The 18,877-nt window shown below is 39.6% G+C and overlaps 1 protein-coding gene across 1 annotated transcript in view; it reads left to right on the top strand.

Annotated features, from left to right (window-relative positions):
* psd2 (pleckstrin and Sec7 domain containing 2) overlaps positions 1 to 18,877 on the top strand; it is a 41,386-nt gene that overhangs the window by 13,903 nt on the left and 8,606 nt on the right. Inside the window, exons 4-10 of the mRNA XM_056250193.1 lie at positions 11,982 to 12,176; positions 12,268 to 12,348; positions 13,542 to 13,669; positions 14,448 to 14,506; positions 16,199 to 16,288; positions 16,629 to 16,672; positions 16,790 to 16,980. Coding sequence (XP_056106168.1) covers positions 11,982 to 12,176; positions 12,268 to 12,348; positions 13,542 to 13,669; positions 14,448 to 14,506; positions 16,199 to 16,288; positions 16,629 to 16,672; positions 16,790 to 16,980 — 788 coding nt within the window. The remainder of the gene's footprint in view (positions 1 to 11,981; positions 12,177 to 12,267; positions 12,349 to 13,541; positions 13,670 to 14,447; positions 14,507 to 16,198; positions 16,289 to 16,628; positions 16,673 to 16,789; positions 16,981 to 18,877) is intronic.

Genomic DNA, 18,877 nt, shown 5'->3' with positions numbered 1-18,877 from the left:
AATCACTAACTTTGTCTTGTTTTCCAGTATCTAAACACCCAAACAGGAAAAAAATACCTAAGAAGTGAAAGTGCATAAGATATTTATTTATTTATTTATGTAACAAATTAAGACCTATACATACATCCACACACACACACACACACACACACACCGGCCACTTTATTACACCTCTTCAACTGCTCGTTAATGCCAATTTAATCAGCCAATCACATGGCAGCAGCTCAGTGCATTTAGGCATGTAGAGATGGTCAAGACGATCCGATGAAGTTCAAACTGAGCATCAGAATGGGGAAGAAAGGTGATTTAAGTGACTTTGAACATGGCATGACTGTTGAGTATTTCAGAAACTGCTAATCACTGGGATTTTCACGCACAACCATCTTTAGGGTTTACAGAGAATGGTCCGAAAAAGAGAAAATATCCAGAGAGCGGCAGTTCTGTGGGTGAAAATGCCTTGTTTGATGCCAGAGGTCAGAGGAGAATGGCCAGACCAGTTCAGCTGACAGAAAGGCAACAGTAACTCAAACAACCACTCGTTACAACCGAGGTCTGCAGGAGAGCATCTCTGAACGCTCAACATGTCGAACCTTGAAGCAGATGGGCAACAGCAGCAGAAGAAGACACACCGGTGCCACTGTCAGCTAAGAACAGCAAACTGAGGCTACAATTCACACGGGCTCACCAAAACTGGACAATAGAAGATTGGAAAAACATTGCCTGGTCTGATGAGTCTTGATTTCTGCTGTGACATTCAGAATTTGGCATAAACAACATGAATGGATGGATTCATCCTGCCTTGTATCATTGGTTCAGGCTGCTAGTAGTGTAATGGTGTGGAGATATTTTCTTGGCACACATTGGCCCTTAGTACCAATTGAGTATCATTTAAACAACAGCATTGTTGCTGACCATGTCCATCCCTTTATGACCACAGCATTCCCATCTTCTGATGTCTACATCCAGCAGGATAACACGCCATGTCACAAAGCTCAAATCATCTTAAACTGGTTTCTTGAACATGACAATGACTTCACTAAACTCAAAAGGCCTCCACAGTCTCCAGATCTCAGTCCAGTAGAGCAGCTTTGGGATGTGGTGGAACGGGAGATTCACATCATGGATGTGCAGCCGGCAAATCTGCAGCAACTGATGCTATCATGACAATATGGACCAAAATCTCTGAGGAATGTTTCCATCACCATGTTGAATATGCCAATAAGAATCCAACCCAGTACTAGCAAGGTATACCCAATAAAGTGGCTGGTGAGTGTATATATTAATGGACAAAATGTACTTTCAAATCGGCTAAATTTGTCATGTTTTATATTATATTTTAAAATTATAAAAAAAAATTTAACTCGTCTTACAGTCAACATGAAATCAAAACGGACCCTGTTTATTTGTTAATGCATGTTTCTGGTCTTATTCGGCACAATTCATTGGTGCAAATTATTTCAAATAAAACATATTTGTCTTCTTAACACTGTATCGAAATGCAATAATGATCCTCCTTTGGAACGAATTGGGCTGGCTAGTTATAAGGTGTGTTGCGACTTCATGTTGACCTAAAGCATAAACCTCAATAAATGTATTATTATATTCCTTATATCCATTTTATTTACTTATTTATTTTGCTTTGGAGGTAGTAGGCAGCAATCTTTTCAATAATCATAACCATTTCAGCATTAGCAGAATATAAATCTATTACTTCTCTTAGCTGCAAACTTTATGGAGCATAAGTCATAAAACCTCTGCAGGTCAGATAGCTTGCGAGCTAGGAAAGTGCTGGCTTGAGCAGAAAGCCTCTTTAGCTGCATGTGTGGACCTGCTAGCAGAACTGCAAAGCTCCCGGAGCACAGACGAGTTGAGATGAAAGTGAGCTGACTGTGAGACTCTGCTGAGCTAGAAGTGCAGAAGTAAAGCTCATCCGCAGAGAGAATAATCTCTTGTGCCGTGGAGACATCAGCAACGGATGATGGGGAGAGAGAGAAAATGTTATTACTAAGGAGGTGTGTGTATGTGTGTCAGAATAAATCATGAGGGGTCTTTGTCATTCGCACTGTGCCGTGCTGTTAAATCCTCGCAGGTCCGCTTCACAGAGAAGTCTGTCTTTACTGGGTTTAAACCCAGTCTATATTTAGCTTCATCATGTCTCTGTCTGACACTTCAGCACGGCTGTGAGTTGCTCAGCAGCTTAAAATGACTGCGAGAATGGAGAAGAAATGTGTAAAGGAATAGTTCAGACAAATACAAAAATGTCATTATTTATCACTCTCTTGTTGTTCCATATGACGCCCCTAGAAGACTTACTTTCTTCTGTGCAGCACAAAAGGTGTTTTTTTTAAAGAATATGAGAGAAAATGAGGACTGGGGCTGTCAAGCTTTTAAAAAAGACAAAATGGCACCATACATTTATAAATGTACTAGAGCAGATGTCTAGATTTTCAGTGAATTACTTAAATTTTAGTCTTTTTCTTACACAAAACTATCGTAGAAGGCTCTTGCACAAGTCATAGGAATGCCTTGTTTGCTTTTTTGTCGTTTTGGAGCTTTTAAGTGACTGGGAAGGATTATGAATGCTAAATTGTAGTTTAGATCAGGGGTATTCCAGTGAACTTTCAATGGGTCCAGTCTCTTCATTTCCTTCCCATTAAAGCCAGAGGAATTGTAATCATAACTGTTTCAGATGCCATTATGTTTGGCTATGAAATGAAAAAAGCCATGTGCATGTCATGGATTTTTATTGTTCATTTTCAAGTTGGCAGCCAGCATACCTTGTGACGGGAAGAAATAATAAAATCCTATAGTCTAAACAGTCGGTGTTGTTATTGCTTAGTAAAATGAAAACTATTAAAAATCATTTTCAGTAATTTAAATAAAGCTAAAATCAAATATAAATATTAGATTAAGAACGTTTCAATAAGAATTAGACGTTTGGAAATAAAAATGAATGTAAGCTATATAGAAAATAGTAAAAATGGCAAATGCACATAACAAAATGAATAAAACTTAAACAAAAATTAAAACAAATGACTACAAAGCGAATTAAAAATCTTAATAAATAATTATTAGTGCTACCAAGTTGAGTAAACGTGCTTAATCGCAACTAACATAAAAGTTTGTAAGTGTGTGTGTGTGTGTGTGTGCGTGTGTGTGTGTGTGTGGGAAGTAGATTTAAATTACTTTCTGCAGGTAGAGAATCATCCCCTTCAGCACGGCATAAAACTTCTTCCAGCCTCTCTCTCTGTGTGTGTGTGTGTGTGTGTGTGTGTGTGTGTGTGTGTGTGTGTGTGTGTGTGTGATAAAAGAGAGCCAGCAATATTTGCATACCGCCAAGTTTCAAAAGGTGAGGTAAGATAAGTAGCCTAAGTGATGCAAAAAAGTATAGAAATTAAAATGCATTTAGTTTACTCATAGAAAGCTGTTTTAGGTTAGAAGGTTCTGAGAAACAAAGAGTGAAGATTCTGAATATGGAGCTAATATGTGACCTTTAGTTATCAAGTTTAGAGAAACAGGGAGTGAGCGAGAGAAGGATGATTATTAGTTTTGATGGTGGCCCAGTGTCAGCTGTGATGATCATTGTAAACCATTATGAGGGTCATTCAGCTGAATGATGTGTTTGTTGATGAGGGGACAAACATGTTGTGACTGTAGGTTACTGAAGCATGCCAATACGACAGATAGCAGACTACACACAGACACACACACACTAACAAGGCCCTACTGTCTCATACATCACAGCGCTTGGCCTCACATCCTGATCTTCAAGAGATAACTGCAAATTTGAAAAGATACAGGTTTACAGGTGGAGGGGCATTTTGTCATAAAGTGGTCTGTGTGTGAGTGTGTTGGATGTTATCTGTATCCATTCTGCCCGTCTGAAGGTTAGTCACTGCTGAATGGAAATGTTGTAGCACATGCCAGATCTGCATCACATGATCCAGTTTGTTGTGAGCTAAAAGTCTGTGTGATTTAGTATGTTTCTGACTTGGAATAATTTATATTTTTCATGTGCTCAAGTTAGTCTCTGGAGTACATTCATAATTTAGTTTCCAAGTTAAACTAACAGGGGTCTCTCAGCATGCCAAACCGCTTTAAAATGTATTTCTCAAAACTGTTTTTAAAGTTTATGAGCTATAATTTAGCTACCATTCAAATTTTTGTGTATTTTACTTGTTTTTTAGTCTAACAAATTGCACATTTTGAAAAAAGTATTTGCTCCTGACTAGTAGGCCTATTTATTTTTTATAAGTTGCAAAAGTCAGATTTCTGTAACAAAGTTGCCATTTTAATTTATCATTATAAACCATGCAGTCAAAGGAAGAATAATATTGTTCCGAGTAATGACGAAATGGCTGCTAACTGTTGTAATATTTCTTGTATGATACTATTTGTTATTATTATTATTTTATTCGTTTTTGTTGCTATTTGTTATGTTTTGAAGATTACATGTTAACATTTTCCCATCAGTGAGCGTGAGGGATTAGAGGCAGAACTCTAATAATAGACGCGCTCGCGAGCGGCCTGGTGCTCCCGGGCTCGGGTCCAGAGCACTACTTCAACATCGGAAATATGGAAATGTGGCTCGGGCAGGACTCATTGAGTAATTCAATCCATCCAGAGCGACTCTCTCCGCCCCCTTCCCTTGTGTCCGACTTTGAGGAACTTCACACTGGGAAGCCGTTTACGCCGGAGCCAAACGCGCGCGCAGATTCACTTTGAATTAGTCGCGTCAAAACCTTTATTTATCGAAGAACATCAACGGCATGCGGTGAACCACGTCTCCAGAACGCCCCTTTTAGCAGCAGCTGCGTCGAAATCTTATTCCATTTGGGAAAAACCTGATTACTCAATGCGCAAAGCGCCCGAAGGCGAATGGAGTTGAAGGGATTTTTCTCGCTCCGCGCGGGATTGATGCCTGATCTCCAGTGAAAGATGTGGAAAGATGAATATGAGGTGCATTTCGACTTTCTTCTGGGACTTCTGTAAGTTCTTCTCTAGCTTTTGTTACTTTTACATAGCGGATTTCACTTTAAAAGACCTGCAACAGACTTATAAACTTCCTCTTAACTTCTGTCATGAAGTGGAAGTTGTATTCTTTTTGGTCTGATACATGAGTTTATGTATTACCTGTAGCCTACTGAAGTTAAAAGTCCTGGGCTTTTCTTGAATTATGTAATCTATATACACAGAGACTTTGGGACTGTTTGGACGTCATACAGTTTTCTGGTTTAGGACATCTTGCCCTTTGGTCTTTTGTGGACATATCTGATGGTTTTTTTTTTTTCTCTGGCTATGGCACACTTCAATATATACAGTAGGGTGACCGGGACTAGGTGTTACATATTTTTAGTCAGTTTTCCATTTTCACCAACATCTCAGTAATTATTGTCCAGGAAAAAAGTACAGTTCATTTAACATGTTGACTTTTTGTGACAAGATGCCCCACTTTTGGGACCTGCCATTAACCTATATTAGAGTTTTTTCAACAACAATGGTAAAACAATTGCTAAAAATTAGGATTTGACCATACAAATAGACCTACATCAGTATGGTTTTGGTCACAACATATTATTATTAATAATTTGCTTAACATTTCAACTTGTTAAACCCATAACAACTTGTCAGAATAAAAATGCGATGACCTGCCTTAACCTGCGATTTATGGGACAGACATTTTGTACAAAGAACATAATTCTTTCAGTTAAAATGCCTTCATTATAGTCTGAGTGTATGCCAGTGTGGTTTTATTGTACACTTGTACAACTTATGTAAAAATATGATGATATTGGACTTTTAGTTTATAGAGGAAAGAAACAGTATTGCAATTTAAAGCAAATTTGAGCTAGATATTTGATGCCGACAAACAAAACCAGTGATTATAAAAAGCAGCCCCGGTCTCCCCAAAACTTGGATATTAAACTCTCATCTCTTCCGTCATCGAATGGTTTTCGATAAAAACATAGCCTTAGGGTCCTTATAGTGTGAGAGAGTGTTTGGCAACCTAAATCCCATTGTAGCCAAAATGTTTTCATTGCACGTTCTGATGCGTGATGCATTTCTGTCCGACCATGCTGGTTTAATGCATTCCAGTTAGAGAACACATAAAAAGGGGAATTTGTGTTTTTGGCTAACTGACAAGGAGGCAGCAACTCCTTCACACCTCACTCTGTTCGTCCAACACACCCTCTCCGACGGCATCTGAGCGGGTAGAGAGAGAGACGCTGGCATGTGAGTCATAGACAAGCAGTCTCATGTTTAATCTCCTGCCTGGCTCAGCAGCCGCACAGGTCCATACAGAGACACGGCTGCTTGGTTCCTGTAGGATCACTGTATATCAGTGCTGCCACATTAAGCCCTGCCATAGTCACTTATAATGTCTAGAGCTGGTGCTAGCAGGGCATCAGGCTGTCATTTATTTTTAACTAGCGAAATGTGGAAGTTCTTTGTATTGTCTAGGAATTGAAAAACCCTTACAGAACGCTCTGGTGGTACACTGATGAAATCGGATGAAATGTTGTGGTACTTTGATATATTCCGTCTTAGCCAGCAATGTTACATATACAATGGTACTTAATCATTACCATTTTCCAACTATTTCCAAGTCATTTTTTTAAAATAAAAGTAAATTATTTACTTAAATGTCATACAAACTGTTATTTTCATGTTAGCTATGATAGCGCATCTGCTCCTGTAATCTTATACATCATTGGCAATGTCCTACCTGAGTTCTTCTAAAAATCAATAATTCTATAACTGTGCAATCTATCATTATTATTGATCACAGCAGTCCTGTGGCAGATGGAGACGTATTGCTTTCCGATGGGGTTTGCTCAGCCATTATGTACACAGGACTAAAATACAAACGGCCAGCTGTTTTGACACCTGATCGCTGAAAGTGTATGTCAGGAGCGCTGAACCATCATGAGAGTCTGCCGATCTAATTCACACCTGTCTCTGTGCAGACGCCGGTGCTCACATACAGTAGGCGTGAGTCATATGTGTGATGATTCAGTGAGTGTTTTGACTCACAGGAAGAGGGAACGATTGTAAAACCTGAACTCAGATGATCTTTCCTAATGTCTTCATATTTTACTGATGGATACATGCCCTGAGGATGTTCTTTTGACCGAAAGCTTGGTCTATTAAATTTGCTTTAAGGATTTGAGTGTGGGGACAGTTTATTTATTGAGATCTTTAGTCTTGTGTGTCTGGCACCTTGAAGATCGTGAGTGCGGTGTAACTCCTTCAAAACTGATGGATACATTTAACAACAGAGATCAATCAATCATGTGATCAATAATTTAGCAGATACCATGTGTGTACACTTAAAAATAAAGGTTCCAAAAGGAGGTTTTTGCAGTGATCCCATTGAAGAACCATTTTTGGTGCCTTAAATAACCTTTCAGTTAACAGATCTTAAAAAAAAACTTTTTATTCCTAGTGTGGAGAACATTTTAAAATTCTAAAGAACCCTTTTTCCACTGAAAAGAATCTTTTGTGAGATGAAAAGGTTACATAGATTTTAAAGGTTCTACATGGAACCATTTATGCAAGAAAGAGCCATTCTTTTAAAGGTTCTACATGGAACCATTTATGCAAGAAAGAGCCATTCTTTTTAAGTGTATCCCCAGCAATTTCTTATTCTTCCGTGGTTTGAAGCCCATTTCTCAAAACTTACCAGTAACTATTTGTTTTATTTACTAGTATAATTTTTAGTGTACTAAGGTTTTCCACTAAATGATCAATTATCTTTTTTATTAGGGGATTTTTTTTTAATGGGGATGATGGTGGAGCATTTGAAGCAGGAAAGGAGCTGTGCGAAGTCCCTTTCTGCTTCAAACGCTCCACCATCATCCCCATCCCAAAAAACCCCCCCAAATCACTGGACTTAATGACCTGTCGCTCTCACATCTGTGGTCATGAAGTCATTTGAAAGACTGGTGTTGGTCTACCTGAAGGACATCACAGGGCACTTGCTTATCGAGCAGTTTCTGTAAGTTCTTCTCTAGCTTTTCTTGCTTCTACATAGCGGATTTCACTTTAAAAGACCTGCAACAGCCTCGAACAGTTCAGTGGATGATGCGGTCAACATGGGACAAATAAAAACCAGGGACTTATGCAATCCTTTTCGTGGACTTCAGCTCGGCCTTCAACACCATCATCCCAGCACGTCCCACACCTGTACAATCAGCAATGCGTGCTCTCCCCACTGCTCTTCTCCATGTACACGAAGAACTGCACTACAAAAGACCCTTCTGAAGTTTGCAGACGACACCACAGTCATCGGCCTCATACACAAAGGTGAAGAGTGAAGGTGCATATAGGCAGGAGGTTGAACAGCTGGCTGTCTGGTGCAGTCATAACATGGAGCTGAAGACACTCAAAACAGTGGAGATGATTGTGGACTTTAAGGCAAAAAAGGCCCCGCAGAGGTTGTACTTGCTTCGCCAGCTGAAGGTGCACAGGTGCTGCTGATGCAGTTCTACTCTGCAGTCCCTGAGTCTGTCCTCTGCACTTCCATTACTGTCTGGGTTGGCTCAGCTACAAAATCAGACATCGGATGGACGGTTCGGGCTGCTGGGAGGATTATTGGTGCTCCCCTGCTCACCCTCCAAGAACTGTATACATCCCAGAGAGAGGAAAAGGGCTCAGATATTCATTCGGGATCCCTCGCACATCCAAGTCACTTTCTCTTTGAACTGCTCCAGACCTGGTTAATTCGGCCACTCTGAATGAAATCAGGAATCTTTATCACCCTAAACTACTGCTCATCACGTAGTGCGCCTGTTACTTTATTCCTCACCTAGAATTACAGCACGTACCCTGTGCAACCCTGCCTGCGTGACTGTTCGCTCTGTGCTATGTGAGATTTGTCGGGGCTTTTCTAGGGCATTGTGGGTAATTCTGATGAAGGGTCCATCTGCTTGGGAGGGACACAAATTACACCCTCTTTCTCTCTCCCGGAACACCAGGTTCTGCTGGCGCCATGGCAACCAACACATTAACGTTCCTTATCGAGTTTGGAGCTAATGCAATTGTGCTAATTAAATTATGCAAAAAATATTTGACTCGTCCACAATGGGAATGACAGCAGCCATAATTTATTCAGAAGGCAGTGGACAGACACGCATCGAGTAAACTGCTGTCCAGTAAGCATATGCCAGCTGTATTTGCAGTATGTTTCTCTTCATGTCTGCTCTCAGAGTGATGACACAATCATTTTTTTGCACTATTGTTCAAAAGTTTAGGGGCTCACCAAGCATGCATTTATTTGATCGAGTCAGTAAAAACTGTAATAGGGTGAAATATTATTACAATTCAAAGTATGTTTTCTATTTTTAACATATTTTAAAATGTATTCCTGTGATGGCAAAGCTGAATGTTTTTAGCATCATTACTCCAGTCTTCAGTGTTACATGATCTTTCAGAAATCATTCTAATATGCTGATTTGCTGCTCAAGAAATATTTCTGATTATCATCAGTGTTGATATTTTTGTGGAAACCATAATACATTTTTTACAAGATTCAGTTTTCAAAAAGAACAGCATTTATTTGAAATAGACATATTTTGTTACTTTATTTACATATTACTGACACTTTTGATAAATTTAATGTGTCCTTTCTGAATAAATTATTAATTTCTTTAAAGTAACTTATGAAAGATTGTGTATTTTAGCCACACTGGTCGACTAGTAATTTTATGTTCCTTAAGCGATTTCAAGTTCACCACCTTTAAAGCGCCGCCACTACCACCACACACATTTTGCAAGTCTTTTGCCCTGTCGCATCTCTATTTTTTTGTTCCGCCTCAAGCTTTGTGTTTTTAAGTCAAAGTGTCAAGTTATAAATAACCCAGCTTTTAAAAGTCTCAAGATGAATTCTGTTCCATTATGTTGCGCAGAGTCTAGCTATTTTTAACCAGAAAAATGCATGTTATATAAATGTCCCATAAGAAACACATCTGATCAGGGTCAGGTGAACCCAAAAGCCTAAATTATAGTTTTTATTCCAGCAACCCAATGAAAATACGCAGTTTTGCACATCCCCTATATGTTTAGGATTACAATGAAACCCCATAAGGCACATTAGCTTATGCACATTGAGATGTGTACCATAACCAGACAGAAGTTCATAAATAAATCATATGAAAAGCTTGGCGTCTGTCACTTCAGTAATGGTCTGCCTGACTCACTCAGGTTCTGTCATCTCTGGGGCACAGCAGCCGACGTGAAAACTCCTCGTCCCAAATTACAGCTTCATTTAAAGAATATCCTAATGAGCCATTGCCTCCATTGCAGTAATTGCATGTACACATCAAGATTTTAATTAGTTGAATTAGATGTGCTGTTTCTCGGCTGGAAAAAAAGATTGTGTTTCTCTCAAGATGCACTTTGCTACCCGTGAGCCAAATGCTAATTCAGTGGCATGAATTGCAGGAGGATTGTAATGGCCTTGGATTGGGTGCTTACTTCAATAGCATAAATTTGAACACTAATGTACACGTGTATGATGCTTTTTTGTATTTTAGGATTAGATCATCTCTGTTCACCTCTTTTAGGATTTAGGGGAAACACTAGTGTAACAAATCTGATGGACAAAAAGCAGATCAAAACCAATTTGGTCCACTATCTCATCAGCTCAACCAAAATGGTCAGGCATGTTGACCTTGGTCTAAACAGCTAGCCAATTAACCATTTAAAGCATCTTGGACCAGACAATGACCTAATATATACACACAGATGAGCCAAAACATTATGACCTGCCTAATATACTGTTTGTCCACTGACCCGTCGAGGCATGGCCTCTGCAAGAACCCTGAAGGTGTCCTGTGGTTTCTGGCACTAAGTTGTTAGCAGTAGATCCTTCAAATCCTGTAGGTTGCGATGTGGAGATGCCGTGAATTGAACTTGTGGGTCCAGCACATCCGACAGACGCTCAATTGGATTGAGATCTGGGGAGTTTGGAGGCCAGATCAACACCTTGAACTCTTCAACATGTTCCTCAATCCATTCCTGAACAATGTGTGCAGTGTGGCAGGGTGCTTTATAGATAGAGCCACTTCCACCAGGGAACACCATTGTCATGAAGGGGTGTACCTGGTCTGCAACAATATTTAGGTACGTGGAACATGTCAAATTTACGTCCACATGAATTGCTGGACTCAGGGTTTACCAGCAGAACATTGCCCAGAGCGTCACACTCCCTCCACTGACTTGTCGTCGTCCCACAGTGCATCCTGGTGCCATCATTTCCCCTTGTAAATGGCACACACGTACACGGCCGCCCATGTGACTCATCGGATCAAGGAACCTTTTTCCACTGCTCCAAGGTCCAGTTCCGATGCTCACGTGACCATTGTAGACGTTTTAGATGATGGGCATGGGGTCATCATAGGCACTCTGATTGGTCTGCAGCTACTCAGCCCCATACGCAGCAGAGATGCATTGTGTGTTGTGACGCATTCCTCCCATAACCATCACTAAAAGTTTGTGACTTGTACCACAGTAGCCCTTCTATTGGCTGGGATGAGCCTTGTGCGTCCAACAACCTGTCGCCGGTTTGTACTTCTCCCTCGTCAAACCACTGTTGGTAAATTCTCACCAATGCTGACCAGGAGCAACACACAAACCTTGCCGTTTCAGATATACTCTGGCCCAATTGCCTTGCCATAACAATTTGGCCCTAGTCAAAGTGGCTCAGATCTTTATTCCTGTCCATTTCTCCTGCATCCAACACGTTGATTACAAGAACTGATCATTTGTTATTCAATCCACTCAGACCTTAATATGTGGCCTTGTTAGGTGATGATCACGACATTAGCTTTACCTGTGACTGGTTTCCATCAATAACTTGTTTTTATTGAAGAACATACAGTTCTTGAAACGTCTGGAATCACGAAATGAATTGTTGTTCATTCATTTGACTTGATTTTTCATCTGGGAATTGATGTTCTTTTCCATGTTTGTCTCCACAGTGATGCCAACCTCACAGATGTGCTGTGCGACTCAGACTCGGAGCTGGGCAGCGTGGACACGCTGGAGAGGGGCAGCACAGATACTCTCGCTAATGGCTGCCGCGTCGACACAGATGCTGCCAAACGACTGGCCAAGCGACTGTTCTATCTGGAGGGCTTCAAGCGCTGTGACGTTGCACGACACCTGGGCAAGAAGTGAGTGTTTGTGTATGAATGAGCGTATTGTATAGGAAAGGGAGTAGAATGAAACGCATACCCACAATCCCTCTTTCTGTTTCTCCTGCAGTAATGAATTCAGCCAGTTGGTGGCATCAGAGTACTTGAGCTTCTTTGACTTCACTGGGTTGTCATTAGACAGAGCGCTGAGGTGAGAACATTTCAACCATGAAATACGACCAAGATTGTCTGTGACTTAAATCAAAATGCCAAATGTAGCAACACAATACGCAGCCAGACTGAACATATTTGAGGTTTAATATACAGCTATGGTGAGTGGGAATTTGGACCAATGAGGTTTCAGTGTGCGGGTCTATGCAAAAAATATAAATCAAACTAGCAAAACATTGCTTTTTCATGTCGGGGCCTGATTAGGACACAATTTTACAATTCCTCAAAGTGATGTTTTACAGAAAGTTTTCTAAAAACACTGCACACATGTAGTGGCTTTAATAGTTTCCATATATTAGTACTATGCAGTAGTTAGGCTGTAATAAGGGGAAGTAGTTTATTTTAATACTATGCTCATGCATGTCACATATTCATCATGACTCAGTTCCACAAACACTCCTAAAACTGGAAAAAATTAAGCACGCCATCACTGAAATACCTGCACTGCAAGAAAAAGAAGAACCAAGTGCAGTTACACAGTGTGATTAAGAATATTTCAGTCCTGGACTAATAATAGTTCTCTGAATAGAACGATAATCATCGCAGACAGTCAGTGGGATCTTTAATTCAGTCCCGAAATCATACTCTATGCAAGTACATAAACTAGTTTGGGTCACTTATAACATGTATTTGGCAACACATGTACCAACCATCGTCCCAAACCTGTAATGAGAATTGCTGTTGTCAACAAAAAGAAAAGCTTTAAGGGCTTCCTGCGGGTTTCCACCAAAATAAAAGATTGATGGTTTAACATTTAAAAATGAAGAAATCAAGACAGCCATACATTTTAGTATGGCAATTTTATGCCTTTTGTATTTTAATAATAAAAACGTATCGTAACTAGACTTTTTCCACAAATGTTGCAGCCCTAACATGAGCACAAATTCTTATAATGTAGTTATGTAAGCTCAATTTTATTGTTGCGTTCTTGAATGCCAGATTTCACTTTGTAAGACAATGCAACTACACGTTAATTTTATTGTTGCGTTCTTGAATGCCAGATTTCACTTTGTAAGACAATGCAACTACACGTTGCATTACTATAGCAGACATTAGTGTAAGCAAATAAACACAGTAATTAATAGAAATTCAGGCTATAGTATTTGGAAGCACTAGCATATCTACTCTTTCTTTGTGCGGCACCATGACTCTTTTCATTTACTCTGGTTGCAGAAACTTCTTGAAGGCGTTTCCTCTGATGGGAGAGACGCAGGAGAGAGAACGTGTGCTGGTGCACTTCTCCAAACGCTTTTGCCACTGCAATCCAGAAACTCTCACCTCAGAGGGCAAGTCTTCCAAATGCATTGTGGATTTCTGTAGATTTAGTTAGAATTTGATCATGGCTGTGCTCAATAATATATTAAAAGGTTTTCAATGAACTTTTATGCTACATTGTGGCACACGTGAGTGAAGTTACACATACAAAACTGTTCCAAAACCTAGTAAGCTGCCTTTTGCCTCTACATAGGCAGCTGCCTTCAAAGATGGCCTTCAAAGAATTTCATAAGTGACTAATTGGGAACATTCGTTAAATGTTAGCGTGCTGCTAAGCTAGCAAAATGTGTCCCAAATGATGCACTATACACTACACTTCTAAAAATAAAGGTTCCAAAAGGGCGTTTTCGAAGAACATAAAGTTTTTAGAATTTAAAGAACCTTTTGTGCAGTGGAAAGTTTCCATGGATGTTAAAACTCCTGTGATGTCTAGCTATAGGCAGCTTGATTTTGGTTCACACCAAGAACGATAACTAAACTATAACGATAAACTATAACGATAACGTCACAGAGAAACACAATCATTGGAATCACTTTCCGTTTATGTTTTTCCCAGCTGATGAACGATAAAAACATTGACAGCCAATCAGAATCCATCCTGCTTTATAGAGCTCAAGCATTTAAAGTGGCAGACCACAAAACTGCAGCACATGCTTATAATAAACAGAATGATATCATCTGCTGGTGTGGACGCTTATCTCTATCGTTATCTTTGTAGTTTTCGTTCTTGGTGTGATCTGGCCTTTATAGTTGCATATATTTGTTCATATATTTAACACTTTTTTTCCCATTTCTTTTTAATAGACGGTGCTCACACACTGACCTGTGCACTTATGCTTCTTAACACAGACCTGCATGGACACGTATGTATTCAGCAACACTCACACATGCGGCTCTTCTCTGGGTTGTTGAATCCAAACATGTCTGACATTAACATGTTTATTAGACTCATTTATCAACAAAATGTTGTGGTTAATAATGAATGCATACAGGAAGAGGAAATATTGTGGTTGTGCAGTAAAATGAGGGAAGCTTTACTGCTGTAACTCGATCTACTAGCGATTGCACTTCGATCAGAAACACATTAGATTGATCTGGAAACAGACCGTCTTCAGTTCTGTCTCATATTTCTATATTCTGTATTCACTCCAACAAAGTGATCAGGAACATGATGTAATGCATATAGCCGGTAATTTCTTGGCTAGCGCTCATTACAAAGAATGCCAAGATTGACAAATAAGAAACAAAGTTTCCAGAAAGTGTTGTGAGAAGAAAAATATGTTATGTTTGAAGATGAAGCTATTTAAAAGACAGAAATGAAGAATGTTATCAGCAACTAAACTGAAAATCTCTTCCTAACCATGTGTGCTTCATAGTGTCATTTTCATTAACAAGCCTCTCATAGCTGTTTCTCTCAGTGATATTACAGTTCTCTCTGACTTTGACCTAAACATGTCTCTCTCTGTCTCTTTCACTTTGTCTAACTCACTCTGCGGCAGGTGGTAAGTGCTTTTCTTCTCCTCCTCCTCTTTTCTTCTTCGTGTTTTTGTCTTCTCTCAATGGCTTCGGCTTTAATGTGTTTTCAGAATGTTTTCATCCATCATTCGTGGAATATTACTCATCTAAAGTAGATCTCTGTGGTAGGAGGGAGTCAGTCAGACTGAGATATTATTGTGCGTTGGTTGTGATGTTTGTGGAGCTGGTTTGATACTGCCATCTGCTGACAGCTTTGTGAACTGCATTTATTTTAGCAATCGCTAGTGTGGTTAAATTTGGTCACTGTGCTTTTTCCAAGTAAGACACGTTCCATCCTGGATCAACATATTTTGTTTAGTCCGTACCCTACCTATAACTTGATTGGTGAATGTAAACCTTTTATTCAAATCTGATTGGTTAATTGAAATTTAGTTCCAGGATCAACAAAGACGTTGATCCAGGAACATGTTGTACTTGGTGAAATCCACTAGTTAAATCTAGTTTTTTTTTTTCCATCTCTATTTATTTCTGTATTGTTACATGTGCATTGGTTTTATAACCCCTCAGTTTCCAATATGATGATGTATATTTACAAAAAACTGCCATTGGATCTGTGTGTTTGGGGAGGTTTAAACAATTTTACAGGAATTGTACAAAAATATGGTAAAATGTTGTCAGAGCACTTATAATAGTGATGCACAAGGTACCCAGGGAGCATATAAGCATTTTTTCCCCCCCTTTTTCAAATCTTTAAATAAATCTTGAGAAAAGCATGATGTGGATTTAACAGCCCTCAAGCATTTCTCCTCAATTTCGATTCACAGTCTCTGCAGTTTTTAATTATGTCACTGCATAATTTAACAATTTAATTTATAGACAAAAAAAGCTTTGCTATGTCACAGTTCATTCCTTCCAAAGTTAGAAGACTAATTTCCAATCAATCTGGTGTTAGCGAAGCTTAGCGAAGGGTCAGTTGATTTTTTCAATGATATTTTGTTAGTAATTGGCATGAGCCATTATTGGCTCATAATCGGCACGTTATTATTGTTGTAACACTGTATTGTGTTATTGCGTTGCAGAATATTGGGAAGAAGATGTCCTACCAGCAGTTCATTAGCAATCTGGACGGCCTAGACGACGGCAAAGATTTTCCCAAAGAATTGCTCAAGGTAATTATTTAGGATTTTCTATTATTTTATTATTGTGGACAAGCGGGTAAGAAAAAGAAAAATACCTTTAGAGAAGCACATGCATGTCTACTGATAAAGTGTGATTTCTCACCAAACCTGACTGATTTCGTTAAAACACACTCCAAACACAGTAACTGCATAATGTGCATGGTGTAATTGCATTTATGAATGCAACAAAGACGCATCTGTGTTTAAATTGGATTCAAGAGCATATTCTTTCATGAGCTCTGTCCCAGAAGCCCGGCTGACTGTGTTTGTGTATTTGTGGTGTTTCAGATGTACGGTTTTAACAGTCTCATATGTCTCTGTCCTGGTTTAGGTGCTCTATAACTCAATAAAGAACGAGAAGCTGGAGTGGGCGATGTGAGTATCCAATATCATCCCCAGGAGTCAAAGAGTGCTCACATTATCATGTGACTTCTGGGGCTAATCTGCGCGTAATACCTGCACACATGCATTAATGGCGTTCTTTTTCTGCAGCGAGGAAGAGGAGTTGAGGAAGAGTCTATCGGAGCTGGTGGAGGAGCAGTGTGAGACGGGAGGGAAGCGGGTTGTCAGGGTAACGGACGGCATTAACCCTTTCATCGCCATTCCACTTTTACTCAATGCTGCAACGTACAAACACGGGGTTCTGACACGCAAAAGCCATGCAGACATGGACGGCAAACGCAGTAAGTGTGTCGTTTGTTTGTTCTGTAAAATCATTTCCTGGTCCTGTTTCCCTTAGTCTCTGCATCATTTCCTGTCTTTTCTCCTGTGTCTATCAATATAAGAGGCATCATTTAACAGACAAATAAATAAATAAACAGAAAGGTAAATCGTGTTAAAAACCTAGTATGCTGCCTATTGAGGCAGCATTTTAAGGCATCATAGCCGTGCTCACATCTTAGCTACGCTGCCTTCGAAGATGCCTTCTTGTGGCCAATAATTTGCTTCCTCATTTTAGCCAAATTCCCTAATAGACAAGGCAATCCCATAATGCTTTGTGAGAAGCTCAGTGTTATTTTAGTATTACCTATATACTATTATAGTGTTTATTAATATTTTGAATTTGTTTTAATTTTAATTCTGGTTTAAGGTTGATTCATTTTGTTATGTGCATTTTAACTTACATTTATTTATTTTAGTTTGTGGAACATTTCTAATTATTAACTTAATTGGGTTTTTCATCTAACATTTATATTTATTTTATTTTATGAGATATACACTCACCTAAATGATTATTAGAAACACCTGTTCAATTTCTCATTAATGCAATTATCTAATCAACCAATCACATGGCAGTTGCTTCAATGCATTTAGGGGTGTGGTCCTGGTCAAGACAATCTCCTGAACTCCAAACTGAATGTCAGAATGGGAAAGAAAGGTGATTTAAGCAATTTTGAGCGTGGCATGGTTGTTGGTGCCAGACGGGCCGGTCTGAGTATTTCACAATCTGCTCAGTTACTGGGATTTTCACGCACAACCATTTCTAGGGTTTACAAAGAATGGTGTGAAAAGGGAAAAACATCCAGTATGCGGCAGTCCTGTGGGCGAAAATGCCTTGTTGATGCTAGAGGTCAGAGGAGAATGGGCCGACTGATTCAAGCTGATAGAAGAGCAACTTTGACTGAAATAACCACTCGTTACAACCGAGGTATGCAGCAAAGCATTTGTGAAGCCACAACACACACAACCTTGAGGCGGATGGGCTACAACAGCAGAAGACCCCACCGGGTACCACTCATCTCCACTACAAATAGGAAAAAGAGGCTACAATTTGCTAGCCTGGGTTTCCCCATACTGCCTTACCGCAGCGCGATTCAATTCACGCTGAAAGGCAGTCTGGATACCATGGCCAGATTTTTCGCCTCATTTAGGGAACCAATCACAGAACGGGGAGGGAGCAGCAAGACGATGACGCGTCTATGCGACACACCGAAGCAGTTTGTTTATACCTATGGATCAAACATGGCAGTAGACGCGAAGTTACCTTTCGATGCAGCCTTACGGCCGTTTCACATATAGGTTTCACACCGCAAGCGTGAGCGGCATTTGAGCAGCGCGTCAGCGTAACTACATCGTCACTGCAGCTGCAGACGCGCGAGAGTATTCACACTAGAAGCGTTTGTACAGTGTCACAGCAGCGGCTCCAAAGCTACATATCGTTAGCCTCATAGCATAATTGCTTAAGTCATTTTGTGTTTTTTCTTGTTTTCCAAAGACATTGAAATATGACTTCGGCATTATATATAAGCGAGCAATTCTTTACAAAAACAACTATACATTTGTTTTTAGAAGTTGGTAATTTTATAACATTGATAGTCTTGAAAGTTTGTAATGGGGAGGTGTACAACATTCGCATATAAGTTAAATGTAATACAACAAAACAACCCAGAAAATGGCTCCAATCTATTAGTTTCAGTCATACTTTCGATGTTTACAAGACCGCAACTCCGCGGACAAAAAACAAAACACACAAATAAACCACACACTCGGGTTTGATTTGGGTTGTGCTAGCCTGTAGCTGTCTGTGTGTTAACGTTACATGAACTAAAAGAACGTTTATATATAATATTTTCTGGCTAG

Source organism: Rhinichthys klamathensis, unplaced genomic scaffold (assembly GCF_029890125.1).
Source record: "Rhinichthys klamathensis goyatoka isolate OS25496 unplaced genomic scaffold, OSU_Roscu_1.1 h1tg000068l_1, whole genome shotgun sequence".
Lineage (NCBI taxonomy): Eukaryota > Metazoa > Chordata > Actinopteri > Cypriniformes > Leuciscidae > Rhinichthys > Rhinichthys klamathensis.
This window is presented reverse-complemented; position numbering and strand designations above follow the sequence as displayed.